At 51.8% G+C, this 19,985-nt stretch overlaps 1 protein-coding gene across 1 annotated transcript; it reads right to left on the minus strand.

Annotated features, from left to right (window-relative positions):
- Window positions 1-512: 512 nt before the first annotated feature.
- ASTL (astacin like metalloendopeptidase) lies at window positions 513-16,876 on the minus strand. Its single transcript, XM_043604051.1, has 9 exons — window positions 16,831-16,876; window positions 16,066-16,191; window positions 14,105-14,166; window positions 12,730-12,820; window positions 11,940-12,057; window positions 10,996-11,177; window positions 6,556-6,637; window positions 6,303-6,457; window positions 513-2,086 (listed from the first exon to the last, which is right to left on the minus strand). The coding sequence occupies exons 1-9, from the start codon at window positions 16,874-16,876 to the stop codon at window positions 1,686-1,688; spliced, it is 1,263 nt and encodes a 420-aa protein (XP_043459986.1). The 3' UTR covers window positions 513-1,685.
- Between the last annotated feature and the right edge of the window lie 3,109 nt (window positions 16,877-19,985).

Below are 19,985 nucleotides of genomic sequence, written 5' to 3' on the forward strand. Positions count from 1 at the left end.
GGTCACCAAGCACTTCACCTGCTCTGACGTAGGGTGACCACCGAGAACCCTCAGCCCAGAACCAGAGGCCTGGCTCCACTACTTAGACCCAGAGATGCTAAGGCGGCCACACTCATTTCTCTGACACCCTCGATCTTTGCTTGGGAATCTCCCAGGGGAGCTGTCACCCTGCGAGGAGCACATCACCCACTTTAAACTCAGACACTCCTCCCCTCGTGTCCGGGGGGCAAGCAGAGGGACAGCGTTTCCCCCACCCGACGGTCCTTCCCTAAGGCTAATCCCTGAGACCAGGCCCCTGTTCAGTCTGAGAAAATCCCCGAACTCAAGACTGAAACCCAAGAGAGACTGAGGGCAGAGGCTCCAGGCTCCTGCAAGGATGCCCCCCTACCCCGACTCGGCCCAGGAGGCTGGCAAAGGCCACGCTCTCCCCCAAACTCAAGCACAGCAAGCCCCAGCCCTGTGCTGCTGACCCTCTGCTTCCCCGCTCTCCACCCCAGGAAAGTGGGTGTAACCACCTGAGGGCCCCTCCCAGGTCAGTCGGCAAGGTTAAATGCACTCAGGCACAGCCCAGTACCTAGCGCTTGGAGCAAGTACCCAATTTTATTTTTGCCTTCCCCCAAAACATGTGAGGAACTTGGCCCCACGGGGCCAGGGCACAGGCCCCTACTTCCCTCCAGGCAGGGCTTCCTGGGGCTTCTGACAGTTCATAAGTATGGTGCCATTCCAGCTCTGGGGGGGGGGGGGGGTGCTCCTGGCCTGTCAGCCCATGTGGAGACCTTATTCATTCCTGGAACAGCCCTCACACAGGAAGCAGGAGCCAGGAATAGGGCTTTGCTGAAGGAAGATAAGCAGGGTGACCAGCCCCCTCCCCTACAGCCCCTTCACACCTTCCAGGGCCTCCTTTGGCCAAGTCCCTGTGTGGAAGGGAAGGGTTCTTGGAAAGCAAAACAGGCTGGGAAGGAGCTTTGAGTCCTATGTTCAGGGGCCTCACATTCTTGCTGAGTTTCCCCATTGTGCAGTGTTAGAGGGTGCCTCCAACCCTTCCTCCTTGCCCCATGTGGCATCCCTGCCGCTAGAACCTTCCTGCACTGCAGGGGAGCAAGCTGAAAGCCTCCTGGGGAATAGGGCTGCAGGTTACAGCCGCAGGACAACATTCCTAGCGCCCAGACATCAGGGATGGGAGACTTCTCTCACGAGCCATGGGCTCCCCTGCAAGTCCTGGCCCAAGGGAGAGACAGAGGCAGTACCTTAGCATGCTGGGAAGGCTGTGACTCACCTACAGAATGATTCCCAGGGGACTTCAGGGCTGGAACCTGCCTCTGCCCCCCTTTCCAGACCCCTGGCCCTGGAGCCCTAGAGAATGTCACCTCCCCTTCCCAGCAACCTCCAGGACTGGGGCAGAAGTTGAAAGTAGGCAGAACCAGGCAGCTCTTGACTGGCCTGCCTTCCCCGGATAAACCTAGAAGTCCCTTAGAAGCCCCTAGTCCCTAGAAGCCCTTAGGAGAACATATGGAGAAGAAAGGGGCAGAGGGAGAGTCCCAGGCCTCACACAGGGTAGCCAGATTGGGGCTGGAAGACAGGGTACTGCCCGGAGGGGCCCAGGGGCTACTCTAGACGGAGATGCCCTTCGCACTTGGGGACAGAAGCCACAGGCTCGACTTCTGCACATCCCCCTGAAAGGACTTTCAGGTACATGTGCTCCTGGGAGAGCTGCTCCCCAAAGCCTCCTGGATGGGTCCTGGCTGGTCTTCTGCTTCCGGAGAAGCAGTGAGTGGTACAGAGGGCACTTGGGCCAGCCAGGACTTCTCTAGAGCCAAACCAGGAATGTCTGCTCCAGGCCTGGAGTTTAGGGAGGAAGCTGGGGTCTGAAGCAGCCTTGCAGAGGCCCCCACACCCAACTTTCTCAGCGCAGGGAGCTTCCAGCTACGTGGGCTCTCTCCAGGCCCTGCAACAATGCGCTGGGCTCTGGCCTTGGAGCCACTGGGGTCGGGGCGCCCAGATTCTGCCGACAATGCCTTCAGAAGCTGCTGCAGGTATGGTCTAGAGGCAGGAGTAGGGCTCCTACCATCGCTGTGGGGCTGGAACCCTGAAGCAGGAAAGACAGGAGGTTACGGCCCGGAAACACAGCAGGAAAACGTGTGGCCCAGCTGTAGAGAGCCAGAGTGACCTTCAGTTTCGTTCATACGGATAGCTCAGCTCATCGGAGATAACCTGCCTCGCCCCTGCTTAACGCTTTCAAGACCCAAGTTCTCAACCCACACTTAAAGACAAGGACCACAGAACTCCTCAGTCACCACCACAAAGGCCCTCGGGCTCTCTTCCATGGTCTCCCACTCATACCCCCGAGCTGCTGATGGTCAAGCCACCAGATAGCTGAGGGCGGAAAACACCGCAGCCCTCGCCATTCCGACGCCTCCTGGGGTCCTCTGTACCGAGGGACACCCCGCTCTCACCACCCCATGTCTGAAGCCTCCTACAGAACTTTTCCTGCATTTGCAACCACCTGCCAAACCCAGAGCATCAGGAGGACATTACTGAGCCCTGTCGGGCCCATGTCCTTAGTGAGACAGGCCCTCCTTGCTCTTCCCTGCCTCTCCTGGACCACCGCTGCCACCCACTGCTTTGTAAACCTCTTCATCTTAAGCCCAAGTTATCTGGCCAGGCCCCTCCACCCTCTCAGTGCTGCCTCTCACCCATCACCCCTGCCCAGGCGCTGAAGGCTTCATGATGAGCCCACCCTTCCATCAACAGACCCTGACCGGGGGGGGGGGGGGCAGGGGGCGCCTGCGTGGCTCAGTCGGTTGAGCATCCGACCTCGGCCCAGGTCATGATCTCACAGTCTGTGGGTTCGAGCCCTGCATCAGGCTCTGTGCTGACAGCTTGCTCAGAGCCTGCAGCCTGCTTCAGATTCTGTGTCTCCTTCTCTCTCTCTCTCTGCCCCTCCCCCGCCCATGCTCGGTCTCTCAAAAATAAATAAATGTTAAAAAAAATTAAAAAAAAAAAAAAAAACCAGATACTGACCAAAGCAGAGCTGATCGGCTTCAAACGGCGACTCTTCTCCCCTCTGGTCCCATTGATCTCACAGTTCATTCCCTGCTCCCCATCAGACCTGGTCAGTACCAGAAACCACCACTGCCAAGTCTCGGTTCCTGGCAGCCCACGCCTATATTTCCAGCTCGCTTGTTTAAATATCACAACGATCTAGCCCCTCGAGCGCAGGGACTCCGAGGTCTTCCTGCTTACAAGCTCCTCACTTCCAGACCGTTCTCCTCATCTGACTTGGGCTCCACACGCTTCACTGCAATTAGGCCTCAAGCACCGTCCCCCCTCTGTCACACCTGCCCACAAAACCCCAGTCCTGGAGAACCAAGTCACCAACCTATGCCATGCCTCCACCTGGCTGCCCCAGCACCACCCACAGCCCTGCAGGGTATCTCTAGCTGCTTTCTTCTCCCGCAGCCCAGTCGGCAACGTCACACCCTTTCCCTTCACATCCATCCCCTTCTCCCCAGCCTCGAGGCTGGTGACTTCATGTCATTCTCTGTGACCAAAGCCCTCAGAAGTGCGTGAATCTGCACCTCAAGACCCACATGCAAATTTAGGTCTGCACCTGTCTTCCTTCTCATTAGGACCAACGAAGCTCAGACATATCCTTGGAGACCTATCCACCAAGGGCATCTCCTACCCAAATGTTCTAGATATGCATCCTTCTGCCCTCTGAATCCAACCTTTCTCTTTCTCCATTGGGTTATTTCAGCATCCAAGCATGCTTGAATGTCTACCATCATGGTAAACCTTCCCTAGACCTACAGCCCCTTCCAGCCACTTCCCAATTTCATTTCTCCTAATAGTCCAACCTCAACAGTAGTTACCCACAAAGCTCTTGCCACATTATCTATACTTATTAACTTCAAAAAGGATGCAATATTTGATATTATGTATGGGAAAGAATAGTCTAAGAAATGGTGCTAGAGGGGCACCTGGGTGGCTCAGTTGGTTAAGCATCCAACTTCAGCTCAGGTCATGATCTCATGATTTGTGAGTTTGAGTCCCACATTGGACTCTCCACTCTCAGCACAGAGCCTACTTCTGTCTCCCTCTTCCCCCCCCACCACCGACTTGTGCATGCTCTCTAAAAAATAAATAAATGACCAAAAAATAGTGCTAGAACTGGGTAGCAAAAGTCACATGCAAAAGATTTAGGATTAAATCTTCATGAACTTGGCTTAGGCAAAGACTACTCAGATAGGACACCAAAACCACAGTAAAAGAACAGGTAAATCGGACCCCATCAAAATTAAAAATGTTTGCATTCAAAGGACACCATCAACCTCAGAGAATGTGAGAAAATATTTGCAAATGATAGGTCTGATAAGGGACATGTATCTAGAATGCACAAAGAACACTTTCAACTCAGCAATAGAAAGAGAACTCAAATGAAAAACAGGTAGAAGGATCAAAACCCACTTCTTTGAAGATATACAGATAGCCAATCATCTGTATGCAGTGCAAATCAAAATGCCAATGAGCTGCCATTTCGTACCCACTGAGGATAGAAATAAAAGGATAGATAATAGCTAGTGTTGGCAAGGGCATGGAGAAGTTGGAACCTTCGTCCGCTGCTTGAGAGTGAAAAATGATACAACCAATTCGGAAAACAATTTAGCAATTCAATCTGGAGTTACCCTAGGACCCAGCAATCTACTCGTAAGCATATATCCAAAGGAAAAGACATAGGTTCACATAAGTTCCTGTTAACAAACATTCGTGGTAACGTGAATCATAATAGCCAGAAAGTTGAAGTAACCCAAACGTCCTTCAACTGATGAACGGACAAAACGTAGCTCATCCATCCAAGTTGGAGTATCATTTGACAATAATGAAGTGCTTCTATAGGTTGCAATATGGATGAGCTTTGAAAACATGAAGTAAAAGAAGCCAGTCACAAAAGATCACGTATCCTATAATTCCATTTACGTAAAATTTCCAGACTAGGCAACCCTAGAGAGAGCATAGAGCCATGGTTACCTCGGGGGGTGCTCACGTGCCACTTACTGGTTATGGGACATTGGCCAAGTCAATTAAACCCTCTAAAAAATAAAAAAAGAATTAAAAAAAAAAGAAGTCAAACTGTTTACCAAAGTGGCTGTAGCAATTTATACTCCTGTCCACAGGGTATGGACAGGACATTACTCCATTTTCTAATTAGTATCAGGTATTATCAAGTTTTTAGATTTCTGCCAATTTAAGGGGTAAAAAGTGGTAACATTGTGGTCTTCGCTTGCCATTTCCTCAATTATGAATAAGGTTGATGGTCTTGTGTTTATTTCCCATTTGGTTTTTTTCCCCCATTAGGTCTCTTGCCCTTTTTCCTGCTTTGTATTTTGCTCAGCATGTGTTTATCTATATTATTATATATTAATATGTAATATATATCATGTATTTTAGATACAGTTAGTTATGGGTTGCAAGAGTTCTGATTTGTAACTTGTATTTTCACTTTGTCTTGATAAGTAGTTATTATGTCATTACAGAAGTAGTAGTTACATAGTATACTAGAGTAGTTACTAATGTAGTTGGATTTATGAATCTTTGCAGTTTTATGGCTTGCTTTGTGTCTCATTTAAGAGCCTGGGGGGCTCAGTCAGGTAAGCGTCCAACTTCGACTCAGGTCATGATCTCACGGTTCGTGAGTTCAAGCCCCACGTCAGGCTCTGTGCTGACAGCTCAGAGCCTGGAGCCTGCTTCGGATTCTGTGTCTCCCTCTCTCTCTGTCCCTCCCCCACTTGCACTCGCCGTCTCAAAAATAAACATTAAAAAAAAAAAAAAGAAATTCTGTTTCTATACATTTACCTTTTAACATCCTTTTGCTTCCAATAATTGAATAGGTTTGGTTGCTTTCAATGTAGATAATCATCGTCTGTGAATAGTGACAGTTTTGCCTCCTTCCCAATACTCAGATTTTTAATTTTTTTTTTCTTGCCATACTACAATGGCTAAGACCTTCACTACAGTATGGAATAGACGGGACAACAGTGAAAAAAACTTGTTTTGGTCCTGAGTTTAGTGCTTTAACATTAAAAATGATTTTTGCTCTGGGTTTTTGGAAGATACTCATGTTAGGGTTAAGAGAGGGACCTCTATTCCTAAGGGTTCTTAATCCTACGTGATCATTTTCACATATTTTGTTTGACATGTCTTGTGGTAACCCCAGTGATTTTGTCCTGCAGCCTCAGTCCCCCATTTCACCCTCATTGACACCACCTCAATATAGGATCCTTCCAATTTCTCAAGTCACTCACCTCTCCCACGGGGACTTTGGCCACTCGGGCTGCAGTCATAAAGCCTGAGGACCCGCGTGATGTCCGAGGTGCTCAGGTTCCATCGCTGGCCAATGTAGACACTGGGAGCCCAGAGCGGTGTGATGGTGGGCAGCCCACGCCGGCTGAAGGCAAGCCTGAAACCCAGTAGGTGGGGACCTGAATCCAGATCACAGCAGGGGCTGGCAGGGCAGTGTAGAAGGAAGGAACGAAGAAAAGGAAAGGGGGTCCTCACCTCCCATAGTGCATCACTGACGAGTAGTCATAGGGCACCAACATGTTGCTGCTCCGAGACTTGATGAAGTTGATTTCAAAGCCTGGGAAAAACGGAAGCCAAAACCAACAAAACTTGGTGATAGGGAAGAAGGCAGGGAAGGGAGGGGTGGGGTGATAGCGGCCTTCGAGGTACTTGTACTCTACCTGAGCTGACAGATCTAATACTACAGCCAGATGTGCCCCCCTCCCAGTACCAACCAGTCCCTGGTCCCCATCTCCTTGGTGCTTTCACTGCCAACTCCTGTCCTCCCCGCGATGGGTCCAGACCAGCACTAGCTGATGTGGAAGCACAGGGACCTCACAGCTTCCTAGAGCTCACTCTGCTTCTGTCCCCTGTCAAGCTCACCAGTGTGCATCTACTTTTACAGAACAGCTTCCGCTAAGTCAAATGCTACGCAGGGTCTCTGACGCCCCCTACCCGTGAGATAGAGTACCTACCCTTCAACCCAGCTTTAGAGACCCGCTCGCCATCACCTGCTGTTGGGCTCCCACTCCCCAGCAGGTCACCTTGTTCTTCCTGCCTCAGGCTAGCAGCACCCATCCCCCAGGTTCAAGTGAAACACTCCCCCACTGGCTAGAGCACCATTTCCCCCATCAGTTGGGTCCCCCAGGCCCGAGAGGGACAAGATCCCCTCCCCCAGCCGCTGTCCTGCCCTTCACAGTGAGCCTCTGAAAAAACAGCCATACCCTGGGTATTTGCTCTCCCAACACCCCCCAGGCCCCGCCAGCCTCTTCCACAACCTGCCATACCAGCCTCTAGAGTACACTTACCTCTTCCTTTTAAAAACCCTTAAGATATTAAACAGTTTTGAACTGGCAATATATTCATCTGGTTTAAAAGTCAAAAAAACAAAAGTGACACAAAAAACAGATACTCAGATCAATGGAACAGAAGAGAGAACCCAGAAATGCACCCACAACATATGGCCAACTCATCTTTGACAAAGCAGGAAAGAATATCTAACAAAATAAAGACAGTCTCTTCAGCAAGTGGTGCTGGGAAAACTGGACAGCGACATGCAGAAGAATGAACCTGAACAACTTTCTTACACCATACGCAAAAATAAACTGAAAATGGATGAAAGACCTCAATGTAAGACAGGAAGCCATCAAAATCCTCGAGGAGAAAGCAGGCAAAAACCCCTTTGACCTCGGCCGCAGCAACTTCTTACTCAACACGTCTCCGGAGGCAAGGGAAACAAACAAAAATGAACTATTGGGACCTTGTCAGAATAAAAAGCTTCTGCACAGCAAAGGAAACAATCAGCAAAACTAAAAGGTAACTAATGGAATGGTAGAACATATTTGCAAACGACATATCAGATAAAGGGTTAGTATCCAAAATCTACAGAGAACTTATCAAACACCCCAAAAAACAGATAATCCAGTGAAGAAATGGGCAAAAGACATGAATGGACACTTCTCCAAAGAAGACATCCAGATGTTCGACACATGAAAAAATGCTCGACATCACTCATCAGGGAAATACAAATCAAAACCCCGATGAGATACCACTTCACACCTGTGAGAATGGCTAATATTAACAACTCGGGTGACAACAGATGTTGGCGAGGATGCAGAGAAAGAGGATCTCTTTTGCATTGTTGGTGGGAATGCAAGCTGATGCAGCCACTCTGGAAAACACTATGGTGATTCCTCAAAAAATTAAAAAGAACTACCCTACGACCCAGCAATTGCACTACTAGGTATTTATCCAAGGGATACAGGTGTGCTGTTTCGAAGGGACATATGCACCCCAATGTCTATAGCAGCACTATCAACAACAGCCAAAGTATGGAAAGAGCCCAAATGTCCATCGATGGATGAATGGATAAAGATGTGGTGTATATATACAATGGAGTATTACTCAGCAATCACAAAGAAGGAAATCTTGACATTTGCAGCTACATGAATGGAACTGGAGGGTATTATGCTAAGCGAAATTAGTCAGAGAAAGACAAATATCATAATACTTCACTCATAGGAGGACTCTAAGATACAAAACAGACGGACATAAGGGAAGGGGAGCAAAAATATAAAAAGAGGGAGGGGGACAAAACAGAAGAGACTCATAAATATGGAGAACAAACTGAGGGTTGCTGGAGGGGTTTTGGGAGGGGGGATGGGCTAAATGGGGAAGGGGCACTAAGGAATCTACTCCTGAAATCATTGTTGCACCATGTGCTAACTTGGATGTAAATTATAAAAAAAATAAAATGGATTAAAAAATAAAAGTCAAAAAAAAATGTTGAGCTATGTGATAAACCTCCCCCTCTATCTTCCAAGTTCCCAGCTCCCCACCCCCAATTACAGTTATTAGTTTGTATATCTTAGTTTGTTCTACACATATCAACTAATACAAATGTATTCTCCTTTTTCTTCATCCTTTAGAATTTTTTTTTATTATTTGGGGGGGGGGGCGAGAGGGGGGCGAGAGGGGAATCTTAACCAGGCTCCACGCGCAGCACGGAGTCCTATATGGGGCACAATCTTAGAACCCTGGGATCATGACCTGAGCTGAAATCAAGAGTCGAATGCTCAACTGACTGAGCTACCCAGGCACCCCTCATTTCTCTTCATTCTTAAACAATTTTTCCCCACTAGAGTACCTGGTGTCTTAACCTGTTCTATGGTTAAGAAAACCACTGTTGAGGGGCGCCTGGGTGGCGCAGTCGGTTAAGCGTCCGACTTCAGCCAGGTCACGATCTCGCGGTCCGTGAGTTCGAGCCCCGCGTCAGGCTCTGGGCTGATGGCTCAGAGCCTGGAGCCTGTTTCCGATTCTGTGTCTCCCTCTCTCTCTGCCCCTCCCCCGTTCATGCTCTGTCTCTCTCTGTCCCAAAAATAAAAATAAATAAATAAATAAATAAATAACGTTGAAAAAAAAGAAAACCGCTGTTGAGTTTATGAGTGTCGTTGGTTTTCTAATTCATTAACTTCTGTCTTTAATTTCATTCCCTCCTGCTTTATTTTTTAAATTGGATTTAAATGCTTAATTTTTTCTATTTTTTTTTTAATTTTTTCTACTTTTATTGATAAGAATTTACGTCTACACAATTTCCCTGAACATTGCGTTAGCTGTGAATGATTAGTTCTAGTGTGTTACGATTTTTTTTTTTTAAAGAACTCCTGCAATTTAACCTTGGAACTAAAAGAGGATTATTGTTGTTTTTTTAGACTTGAACTTCCAAGTATAAGAAGTTTTCAGTTTTGATTTGTTATTTTCTACTTTGCATGTTACATCACCAACAAAACACTTGAATTAACTTTTTCAAATTTGATATTTTTCTATCATATGCTAAGTTTTCGCAAGTACTCCATGAACCCTTGGAAGGATTATAGTCTCTGTTTTCAGGGTACAGTCACTATCATCACCCCCCCTTCCTTAGACAAAGCTCTGATCTCAAGCTTCATCCCTCCTCTCATTATCAGGTGCTACCCAAGTCTCCCCCAGAACACCCTTTCTCTGGGGCTCCATGAATGCGGATCTCTTGAGCAGCAGCCCCCTGCCTACTTCACCTGGTTCCCTCCACAACAGCGGAAGTGCTCATGCCACAAGTTCTCCACTTACAGGAAGCCTTTGAACCCTTCCCCTTTTATACCCATTCCTCTAGACCAAACCCCTTATCATGTATCTCCTCTGCTTCCCTCTTTCATGAAGGGATTGTCTCTACTCTTCTCGTTCCCTGAATCAGGCTGTCCCCCCAACAAGGGTGGGATCCCACCATTACTGGGGTTGGATGCCCAGCACTCAGCACCATGGCCAGCACACAGCTCCTGCTCACCAGCATCCGACACAGTGGCCCACTCCCAGACCAGCCTTGGCTTTGCCCCTGCCACCTGTCAGGACATGGCCCTCCTGTGCTTCCTCTGTCCCGCAGGCCCATTGGTGCCCATCTCACAAGGGCGGAGCCTCCTGCATCTGGGACTTGGCACACACAGTCCACTTCTTCCAGGCCTTCGGTCTCGGCTCAGCCCCTGCAGCGGGCACACAAGCCCTGCCCCCGCCCCACACAGCAGCATCCGGCACATGAAGGACTGCTAGTTGAGTGCACCATGAACAAGGGTCAAAGGATACCACCAACTCCATCCCCAGGTACCAGGTTGTGTTCATGAGAAAAAAAAAAAAAATGAGACACAAACACAGTGATTCCCTAACTCAGGCATGACTCTGGGTGAGCAGATGGAAAGCTCGGGGCCCAGAGCAGCAGTATCTGGACCACCTCCAGGTCTCAAAGAGAAGCAGGAGCCCCACCTTCCCAATGGTGGACAAGCAGGAGGTAGGAAAAATGGATAACCTCTTCTAAAGTGGCAGGCAACTCTTCAGGCCCTGGCCAGTGCCTGCTGCCCTCTCGCCCCAAGACCCCCAGGTCCAGCGTGGGCTGTGCACGATTTGGCTTACCTGGAAGGATCTCATTCCAGTTGACACGGATATAGTGGTCCCGGTCAGCCCGTGAGTGCTCATGCCAGAAGCCCAGTACGTGCATGAGCTCATGCAGCACAATGCCTGGGCCCTTCTGGAGACATGTAGGTGCCAGGGATACCACCTGCATCCCTCCGCTGCGTCCCACGCTGGAGAAACACCTGCAGGGCCAGGAGAGGACACTGGGTAGACACCAGCCCAGAGATCCAGAGCAGACCCAGGCCCCCTCCCCCTCCTCCCATGTCCTGGAGTGAATGACCGTCAACGGGTAGTCTCCATCCTGGATTCTAGTCCCAGGTTTGCAATTCCCAAGTCCCTTCACCACTTGGGCATCCGTGAAATGGGTACACTGGAACTCATTACCAACCCGAGGTACAAGGAAGATGTAGACATGAATAGGAGCACAGATACCGGAAGCGGCTCATTGAATGAGCATCCCCATCCAGGGTCCCCAAGTCAAAGTTTTCACACATGATCTTAGGTCTCTAACAAGCTAGGAAATGGGTATCGCCGTTATCCCTGCTTCCACAGAGAAGGCAGGAGAGCCTCGCAAGATAAGGCACTTGCCTGGTGTTGGGTGGTTCCTACACTCTGAAACCCGGATCCAAGGCCGGGTGTCTCCCATGAAAGCTGTCCCCATTCACCAGACCGTGAAGTCTCCCCAGAGGAGGGTTTTGTAAGGGACATCAAGCACCTGATTCCCCTCCTTCTCCACCTTCTGCCTTGGGTATTTGTAGGTCTAACTCCCACAGGGCCAACCACTCAAGGGGGGGGCGGTGGGCTTTGGATCTGGGAGACAGGCCCCCAAATAGGTTTTAGACAATGGCCTAGTTAAAGCCAGGCTGAGGGCAGAAGAAAGCCGAGGAACTCCCCCTGCACATGCGCGCTTATGCGTGGATACGCACGCCCCCAGGAGTACTTACCCAGACATGGGGACGATGGAAATGAAGTCTCTCTGGCCCTGGTAGGCAACAAACCTGATGCATGTGAAGCGTTCAAACTCGGCAAATGCCTTTAGGAAGATGTCGCGGCTGGCTTTATCTGGGGAGGCAACACCCCGGCTGAACCTCCCACCAAGACCCCAGAGCCCCTGTGACCTGTTGGGAGCCCGCCTGCAGGGTGAGCACAGAGCTTCAAATCCCTCTTCCAAAATGGAAGGGTAGGGGTGCCTGGGTGGCTCAGTCGGTTAAGCGTCCGACTTCGGCTCAGGTCATGATCTCTCAGTTTGCAAGTTCGAGCCCTGCGTCGGGCTCTGTGCCGACAGCTCAGAGCCTGGAGCCTGCTTCGGATTCTGTCTTCCCCCTCTCGCTCTCTCTCTGCCCCTCCCCCACATAAATTTATGTTTTCTCAAAAATAAAAATTAAGAAAAAAAAGGGGGTAGCCTGGGGCTCAGGGAGGAGGTAGAGAAAGCTGGGTCCCAGACAGGCCCCAGCTCTGTGACCTTAGGTAGGTCCCTGTCCTCTGGACTGGTCTTGAAATGGGTCAGATAGTCCTTGGCTGTCCCCCCCATCAGCTCTTCTGGGGTTTTGGCCCTCCCAGCTCAGGAGGCTCTCGGGAATAAAAGGGCTTCTTGTGGAAAGGCTCTTTGGCGGTATCCGTGAGGAGAGGCAGAGGGAAGAAACCCAGAGAGGAGCCCAGGCTGCACGGGGAGGAAGGGGCCGGGGCCGGAGGGAGGCCCACGGCTCCCAGGACCCAGAGCGCGTGCTTACTCACCGTATCTGCTGGAGATCAGGAAGGGGACCTCCACGACCTCCCCGTTCTTGGGCCACTTGTTGCTGGTAGTTGAGAACAGCCGCAAGGGACTCTGAAGAGAGAGGGCACTTCAGGGACCCCTGGGGTAGGACTAGCCTAGCATCTTGCCCCCAATGGTGCCAAATCTCAGGCCATAAGAACCCTAAAGATGTGAGAAGCAGGACACAGGTCCAGGAGGGTGAGGAGGACATCAGAAACAGGACAGAGCAGTGGGAGATGTGGGGGCCTGCTAGGTGAGCCGTGGTGACCACCACCACCCTTTGTTCCACACCACAGAACTTGTTACCGATTGTATCCAACAGAAAAACAAAACTACTTGTTCCCGACGAGGCTGACAAGGCGTCCCAGCTCCCCAGGGGGGCCTAGTTCCAAAGAGCTCAAAGGCCCACCAGCAGCCCCATCCTTCCAGAAACACAGCAGTCAGCCGAACGTCCCTGAATGTTAGGGCTCATGCTAAGGCAACACCCCTGGCCTCAGCAGCTCCTCTTTCCACTCTTCCAGCAACCAAAACTGTTGGAGGCACGGGCTTCACGGAAGCCCAGCGGGTCCTGCCCCACTGGCTACCACAGGCTTCCCTGGATTCCGCTCTTACCCCGGCCTCACTGAATAACCGGAAACAGGGGCCTCACCCCACCCCCAGGGCTCCCGCCCAGCCCCAGCCTTTGACTCTGCAGCCCAGCCTCACGCTGTGCCCTCAAGTGGGCAGTCACCAAACCCCAGAAGGGTCTTGCTGTCACCAGGTCGCGGTTCTGGTCTGGGCACCTCTGCCTCCCAGTCTCCTAAAAACATGGCTCTGTTCCCCTGAACACCGTGCATTCTTGGCTCCCTGGCAAAGTCACCCCAGTTCCCACCCAGCCTTCTCTCTTTCTGACTCCACCCCTCACTTCCCACGGGGATGGGGTCCCTGCCTTACCTCCCCAAACCGTGGCCACCACCCCGGTGTGCACGACCACCACCGCCCTACAGCCCCACCAGCCCCTCTGCCGATCTGTGCTCATCTTTTCCTTCATTCCAGTACTTTCTGAGCACCTCCCCTGGGCACAGTACCAAGCTGGATCTTGAGGGCTCAAATGCCCTCCTTCAGGAAGCCCTCCGAGGCCGATTGCTGTTACCACTATAGAAGTTACCCTCCCTTCTTTTCCCTTCAGTCTGGCTAATTATGGAAATTCACTGTGACTTTAGCAAGAAGGGGGGTGGGGGGAGGGGGTGGTCTATCAAGCTACGAGCGACAGAGACAGGTCCTTCACACGTCACACCCCCATGACACCAGAGGCTGGGCTCAAAGGCCTCCAACAACATCGTGAAGTTATTTACACAGATGTGTATGCTTGCTCACCGGCCGGAGGATGTCCCCTTCAAGGAGGAAGCTGCTCTCTGGGGTTTCCTCTGGGATGAGCCCTGGGAAGGAAGGGAAGGAGTGTGTGAGCCCATGCCCCCCAGAATCCAGACTCTAAGGACAGGCCCCAGAAGCAACCCCAAAGTCTGTCCTTCCTGACTCTGAAGCTGGAGCTTCCCTGGGCCCCCGAGGCTGTGTGGCCTCAGGCTAGTCACACAGCCCCTCTGAGTCTCCCCTCTACCTAATATATATGGCCCCTCAGCCCAGTCACATCTCTCCCTTGTTCAAACACGCCCCAGAGCGCCTGCCACCCACACGCCTCCCTCTGCGTTTGAACCTCTCTGCTAATCAGAAGCAGACTTTTTCTCCAGCTGTCTCCTTCACCCCCCTCTCCAGCACAGGCCATACTCTAGGAACATGCCCTGGACCCCCCTGTCCTACCTCGTCCCCCCTCTAATGCCCGCCGATTGGTAGGATATTCAGGACCCTTGCGGGGACAAGTGAAATTCCAGCTCACGCCACCACAGAAGGGAGGGAAGTCTGGATCCGGTTGAGTCTGGCTCCCCCCGCCCCCCCCCCCCCCCATCTCAGCTAGTCTCTGCTTCTGTCTCCAGCCTCCGTTTCTGCCACAGCCCCGTGAGGAGTCTTAGAGGAGGCTCTGGCACCCTGGCGGTACCTTAGGTCGGGTTCCCTAGAAGCAGAGCCTGGGCTGGGGAGGCACCTTGCAAGCGATTTACTGAGGGGTGCTGGGGAACACCCCGACTCCGCCGGGGTGCAGCCCCAGTCTGATCCCACAGGAGCTCTGGACCCCAAATGGCGCCACAGACTTGTTCCACTTTGAGGCAGGGGACGGACCCGTGGCCCACAGGAGTCACGGCGGGCCGCCTTGGGCAGGGGAGGGAGTGGCTTCCCAAGCATCCCTGGCAGAGGGCCTTCAGCTGCGAGGCCTTAGCGGCCCACATTCCCGGCAGCTGGGGCTGGGATGTGCTTCCCGGTAAAGGGCCTCTCGGATAGCAGTTGGGCTCCAGCAGCCCGAGCTGAGAGGATCCATGGCAGCTCAAAATCAATGCCAGGGAAGCCTCAGATGGGTTCTGGCTACCTCCAGACCGGTCACAGTTACCAAAAGGTCGCGCACTGCCCTGAGGCTCCGTAGCTCCGGGGCTCCAAGTCGGTTCAGACCACAGGGTAGCCGCCACGTCCGGGAGATCCCCATCCCTCCAAAGTCACCCCCCGCCCCCCCCCCCGACACTTCGGCTCCAACACCCGAATTCCAGTATTCCCCCCACCCCCACAGCTTCATTCCAGGTTATCTATACATTCTCTTTAATTTTTTTTTTAACGTTCATTTATTTTTGAGAGAGACACACACATACAGAGTACAAGTGGGGGACAGTCAGAGAAAGAGGGAGACACAGAACCTGAGGCAGGCTCCGTGCTGACACGGGGCTCGAACTCACGAACCACGAGATCATGACCTGAGCTGAAGTCGGATGCTTAACCAACTGAGCCACCCAGGCGCCCCTAGACGTTCCCTTTCTTCAGCGGGGATCCCCAGACAGGAAGGCCATGGGCCTCATGCCTCTTTGTGTCTATAGCCCAGCTCATACCCTCACACCTGTAGCCTATCCTGCACCAGGTGGCTGACATCTTTTCGAACATCCGCTGATGACTTAGTTTAACACCAGCCGGAGCAACTGAAGACCCACGTTTTTATCGGGCCATTTTTAAAAACGTAGGCTTTCCTCCCTTCTTATGAAAGCAACAATCTCATGGAAAAGATACAGAAATACAGACTTTTCAAGAGTTGCCCATAGACCGAGGAGCTGCTACTCACCCAGAGCCCAGTAAGCTGGCACAGTTCCAGCTCGTTCTGCTCATCCGCGTGTTCTGCGTGGTTTTTACCACACTACGTGGACAATTTCGTAGCCCCTCCACCCCACAAGAAGACACAGCGCCCTCACCTTGGTTAATCGCAGGGATGTCCTTGTCCCAGGATGTCTGGGTCTCCTCGGGGTTCAGGCCCTCCGAGAAGCTGGTTCCACAGGCTTCTGAGCAGCTGGAGGCTGAGGGTGCTCCTAGGATCAAACCTGGCCCAGACGGGCACATACCCATGATGCCCGAAGTGCCCTCATTGGCGAGAGAGGACAACAGGGCCTGGGGGGTGGGGGCTGGGTAGTATCAGACCACAACAGCCAGGCCCTTCGCAAAGGCAGACCCCCAGAAAGTAGTCCTGGGAGACTGCCTGGCCTCCCTTCAGTCCAAGCTGATGGCAAGGCCTAGACGACTTGGAGGAAGGAGCTTCTTTAAGGGGACCAACACTGGGTTCCAAAAAGCAGCCCCAGGCTCTGAATAGCTGTGTATATGAGATAGGGGAGGAAGCAAAAGAGAGAGGCGGGACCAGACCTCAGGCTCTAACACTGAGGGTGAGCCCGGGCTAGCTGCCCCCGCCCCATGCCTCCCTTCTCAGCCCAGGACTCTGGAAATCAGACTCAGATCGAGCAAGCCTGGCATGACCAGCAAAACAGGGATGCCTGAGGGCCACACCTGCTACCTCCTGCCAGGCAGGCCCTCTGCTTTCACGATGTTCAGGATGCCTCCCCTTGGTGCCCCCTAGGAACTGATTTCTGGGAACATCCCTGGAGAGCCCATTTTCTGCGATCCCTGCAGGCTCCAGCCACACCCTTCTCGCCTCTACTCAGCACTCTGCAGGCTAGCAGCCCACTTACCTGGCAAAGAGACCAGACCCAGCACCCAAGGCCAGAGGCCTCCCATATTCATGCTATGGTGGCCCCCCGCGAGCCCTGCAGCAAGCGGGAGCACGACTCCCAGGCAAGGACAAGCCAGCCACTCCCACCCCCACTCCCACGCTTAAATAGCAGCGTCTCCAGCCCCCACCTGCAGCCTTGCCCCAACCAACTCCACCTGCTGCCCTACCCACACCTGTGTTCCCCACCCCCAGCCCTACCCACCCCTACGTGTGTTCCCCACCCCCAGCCCAGGCCGAGCCTTCTGGACCCTAGTCAACCCTTCCCAGCCTGGCTGAAGAGGGCAAGAAGGCAAGAATCCAGGCACAAAGCGCCCTGCAGGGAGGGAGGGTCCCACTTGGGAGTGTGCCTCTTCTGAGGTCCCCTCCCACCACCAGGGGGCAGCGGAACACCACAGAAGGGTGCTGAGGTGGGCGCCCTGGCGTGGACCTCATCCTCCAATATGTGGAGACCCGTTCCTGCCCCCGCCCTGTGCTCAGACATGGGGAAAGCTGCCTGAGACCCTGAGGCACCACAGTCTATCTGTGGGAGGAGGGAAAGGGCACTAATTTTTATAAGCGGACCATCACAAGCGTAGGGATCAGGAAAAGTTTACACGCTGAACGCCCGGCGTAACCAGCACCCCAGAGAAGCCTGCCATGTGGAAAGGGGTATCTCTTGCATACCTGGACCCTCGCAGGGACACTACCCCTGTCATCCCCCACAACAGCCTTGCAAGACTGGCATTTATCCCCATTTCACAGATCCAGAAACTAAGGCTCCTTACCCATCTCCCTCCTCCTCTCTGCTCCTTGGCCTCTGAAGAAGCCCATTCTCAGAGCTTGGTCGCCAAGGGTCCCACCTGGATTTAAATCCTGGAGGTGAGGGATTTGGGGACCTCCCCAGCCAGTGCCCAGCGAAAAGAAGCAACAGAGACGAGGCAAGGTCACCAGCCGCCGTCCACAAGTGCCTCTCCGCATCCTGCCGTGCCTAGAATCCAGCATTTCTCAAAAGACAGGAGTCAGAATCACAGGGAGAACAGACAGTTGCCCCTGGTGCCCGGACACAGTATTCATGTGTGTAAAAATGCAATGAGCTGGCCGCTTCGGATGAGTGCTTTGTAAAATAATCATAATAATAATCGCCCTGCTTGGGTAGAGCAACAGATTCTCAGTTGAGAGATACAGTTTGACTTGAGGACATTACGCTAAGCAAAATAAGCCATTCACCGCAGGGAAAATATGGTATGATTCCGCTTATGAAGTATACAGTCAGGTTCAGAGACAGAAAGAATGGTGGCTGCCAGGGCCTGGGGGAAAAGAGAAAATGGGGAGTGGTTGTTTAATGGGTACAGAGTTTCAGCTTTGCAAGATGGGAAAGTTCTGGAGACCTTGAATATGCTCAACATTACCATACACTTAAAAATGGTAAAGATGAGGGGCGCCTGGGTGGCTCAGTCGGTTAAGCGGCCGACTTCGGCTCAGGTCATGATCTCGCGGTCCGTGAGTTCAAGCCCCGCGTCGGGCTCTGTGCTGACAGCTCGGAGCCTGGAGCCTGTTTCCGATTCTGTGTCTCCCTCTTTCTGACCCTCCCTCGTTCATGCTCTGTCTCTCTCTGTCTCAAAAATAAATAAACGTTAAAAAAATTTTTTTAAATAGTAAAGATGATACATTTTATGTTATACATGAATGTATAATCTCTCTGCAGGGGATACATTCCAAGACCCCCAGTGGGTGCCTGAAACTGTGGATAATACAAACCCCTATACATAGTATTTTTTCCTATACAAACATACCTATGATAAACCCTTAAATTACAAATTAGGCATAGTAGGGGCGCCTGGGTGGCTCAGTTGGTTAAGCGTCTGACTCTTGACCTCAGCTCGGGTCTTGATCTCAGGGTCGTTTCAGGCCCTGTGTTGGGCGCCATGCTGGATATAGTGCCTAGGAAGGAAGGAAGGAAGGAAGGAAGGAAGGAAGGAAGAAAACAAGTTAGGCACAGTAAGAGATTAACAACAACTAATAAACACTGTAATTATTTTTTAAGTCTATTTATTTATTTTAGAGAGAGAGAGTGAGGAAGGAGCAGAGAGAGAGAGGGAGAGAGAGAATCCCAAGCAGGCTCCACACCGTGATCGCAAAGCCCGACGTGGGGCTCGAACTCATGAACTGTGAGATCACAACAAAATCAAGAGTCGCACGCCTAACTGACTGAGCCGCCCAGGCGCCCCAACAACTCGTTGAGGCTGTAATTAAAGCTGTGTGAATTTGGTCTCTCTCAAAATGTCATGCTGCACTGCATTTGCCCTTCCTTGTGCCGATGGGAGATAAAATGCCTGCGTGGTGAGATGAGGTGAGGCGCACGGTGTCGGCGCTGTGACACAGTGTTAGGTAGTATTGACCTTCCAATGAGAGGTCAGGGAGAGGATCGCCTGCTTCCGGATTGCGGTTGACCAGAGGCAACTAAAACCACAGAAAGCAAAACCTCGGATGAGGAGAGACGACTGTATATCTGCAGTGTTCTGTTTTGTTTTGTTTTTACACTTATCTTTGAGAGGTGGTCGAGGGGAGGGGAGGAGACACAAAATCTGAAGCAGGCTCCTGGATCTGAGGCGTCAGCACGGAGTCCGATGCGGGGCTTGAACCCACAGGCCGTGAGATCATGACCCGAGCTGAAGTTGGGTGCTGAAGTTGGGTGCTTAACCAACTGAGCCAAGGCGCCCCCTCCCCCCCCCCCCCCGTATATTTTTAAACACAATTTAAAAGTTTGAAAGAAAGAAAGAAAGAAAGAAAGAAAGAAAGAAAGAAAGAAAGAAAGAAAGGAAAGGGTGCCTGGGTGGTTCTGTCGATTAAGCATCCGACTCTTGATTTCAGCTCAGGTCATGTTCCAGGTTTGTGGGACTGAGCCCCCCCGCATCAGGCTATGCGCTGAGCGTGAAGCCTGCTTAAGATTCTTTCTCTCTCTCTCTCCCCCCTCCCCGCCTCCCTCCCTCTGCCCGTCTCCCCTGCTCATGTTCTCTCTCTCTCTCAAATTAAAAAAATATATATATTTAAAAAATAAATAAGAAGGAAGGAGGGGGAGAGACAGAAATGCCGTTTGTTTGGAAAACAAACTTAAAAACACAGGCAAGGGAGGCT

Source organism: Prionailurus bengalensis, chromosome A3, assembly GCF_016509475.1.
Source record: "Prionailurus bengalensis isolate Pbe53 chromosome A3, Fcat_Pben_1.1_paternal_pri, whole genome shotgun sequence".
Taxonomy (NCBI): Eukaryota; Metazoa; Chordata; class Mammalia; order Carnivora; family Felidae; genus Prionailurus; species Prionailurus bengalensis.

Bases quoted from the DNA above. Each gene is read 5' to 3' on its own strand.
- ASTL (XM_043604051.1), bottom strand. From the start codon at position 16,876: ATGGGAGGCCTCTGGCCTTGGGTGCTGGGTCTGGTCTCTTTGCCAG. The intron at 12,821-14,104 runs GTGAGCAAGCAT...CTCTCTCTTCAG, and splicing joins AAGGGGACATCCTCCGGCCG to AGTCCCTTGCGGCTGTTCTC. The intron at 2,087-6,302 runs GTGAGTGACTTG...TTCCTGCTTCAG, and splicing joins CCAAAGTCCCCGTGGGAGAG to GGTTCCAGCCCCACAGCGAT.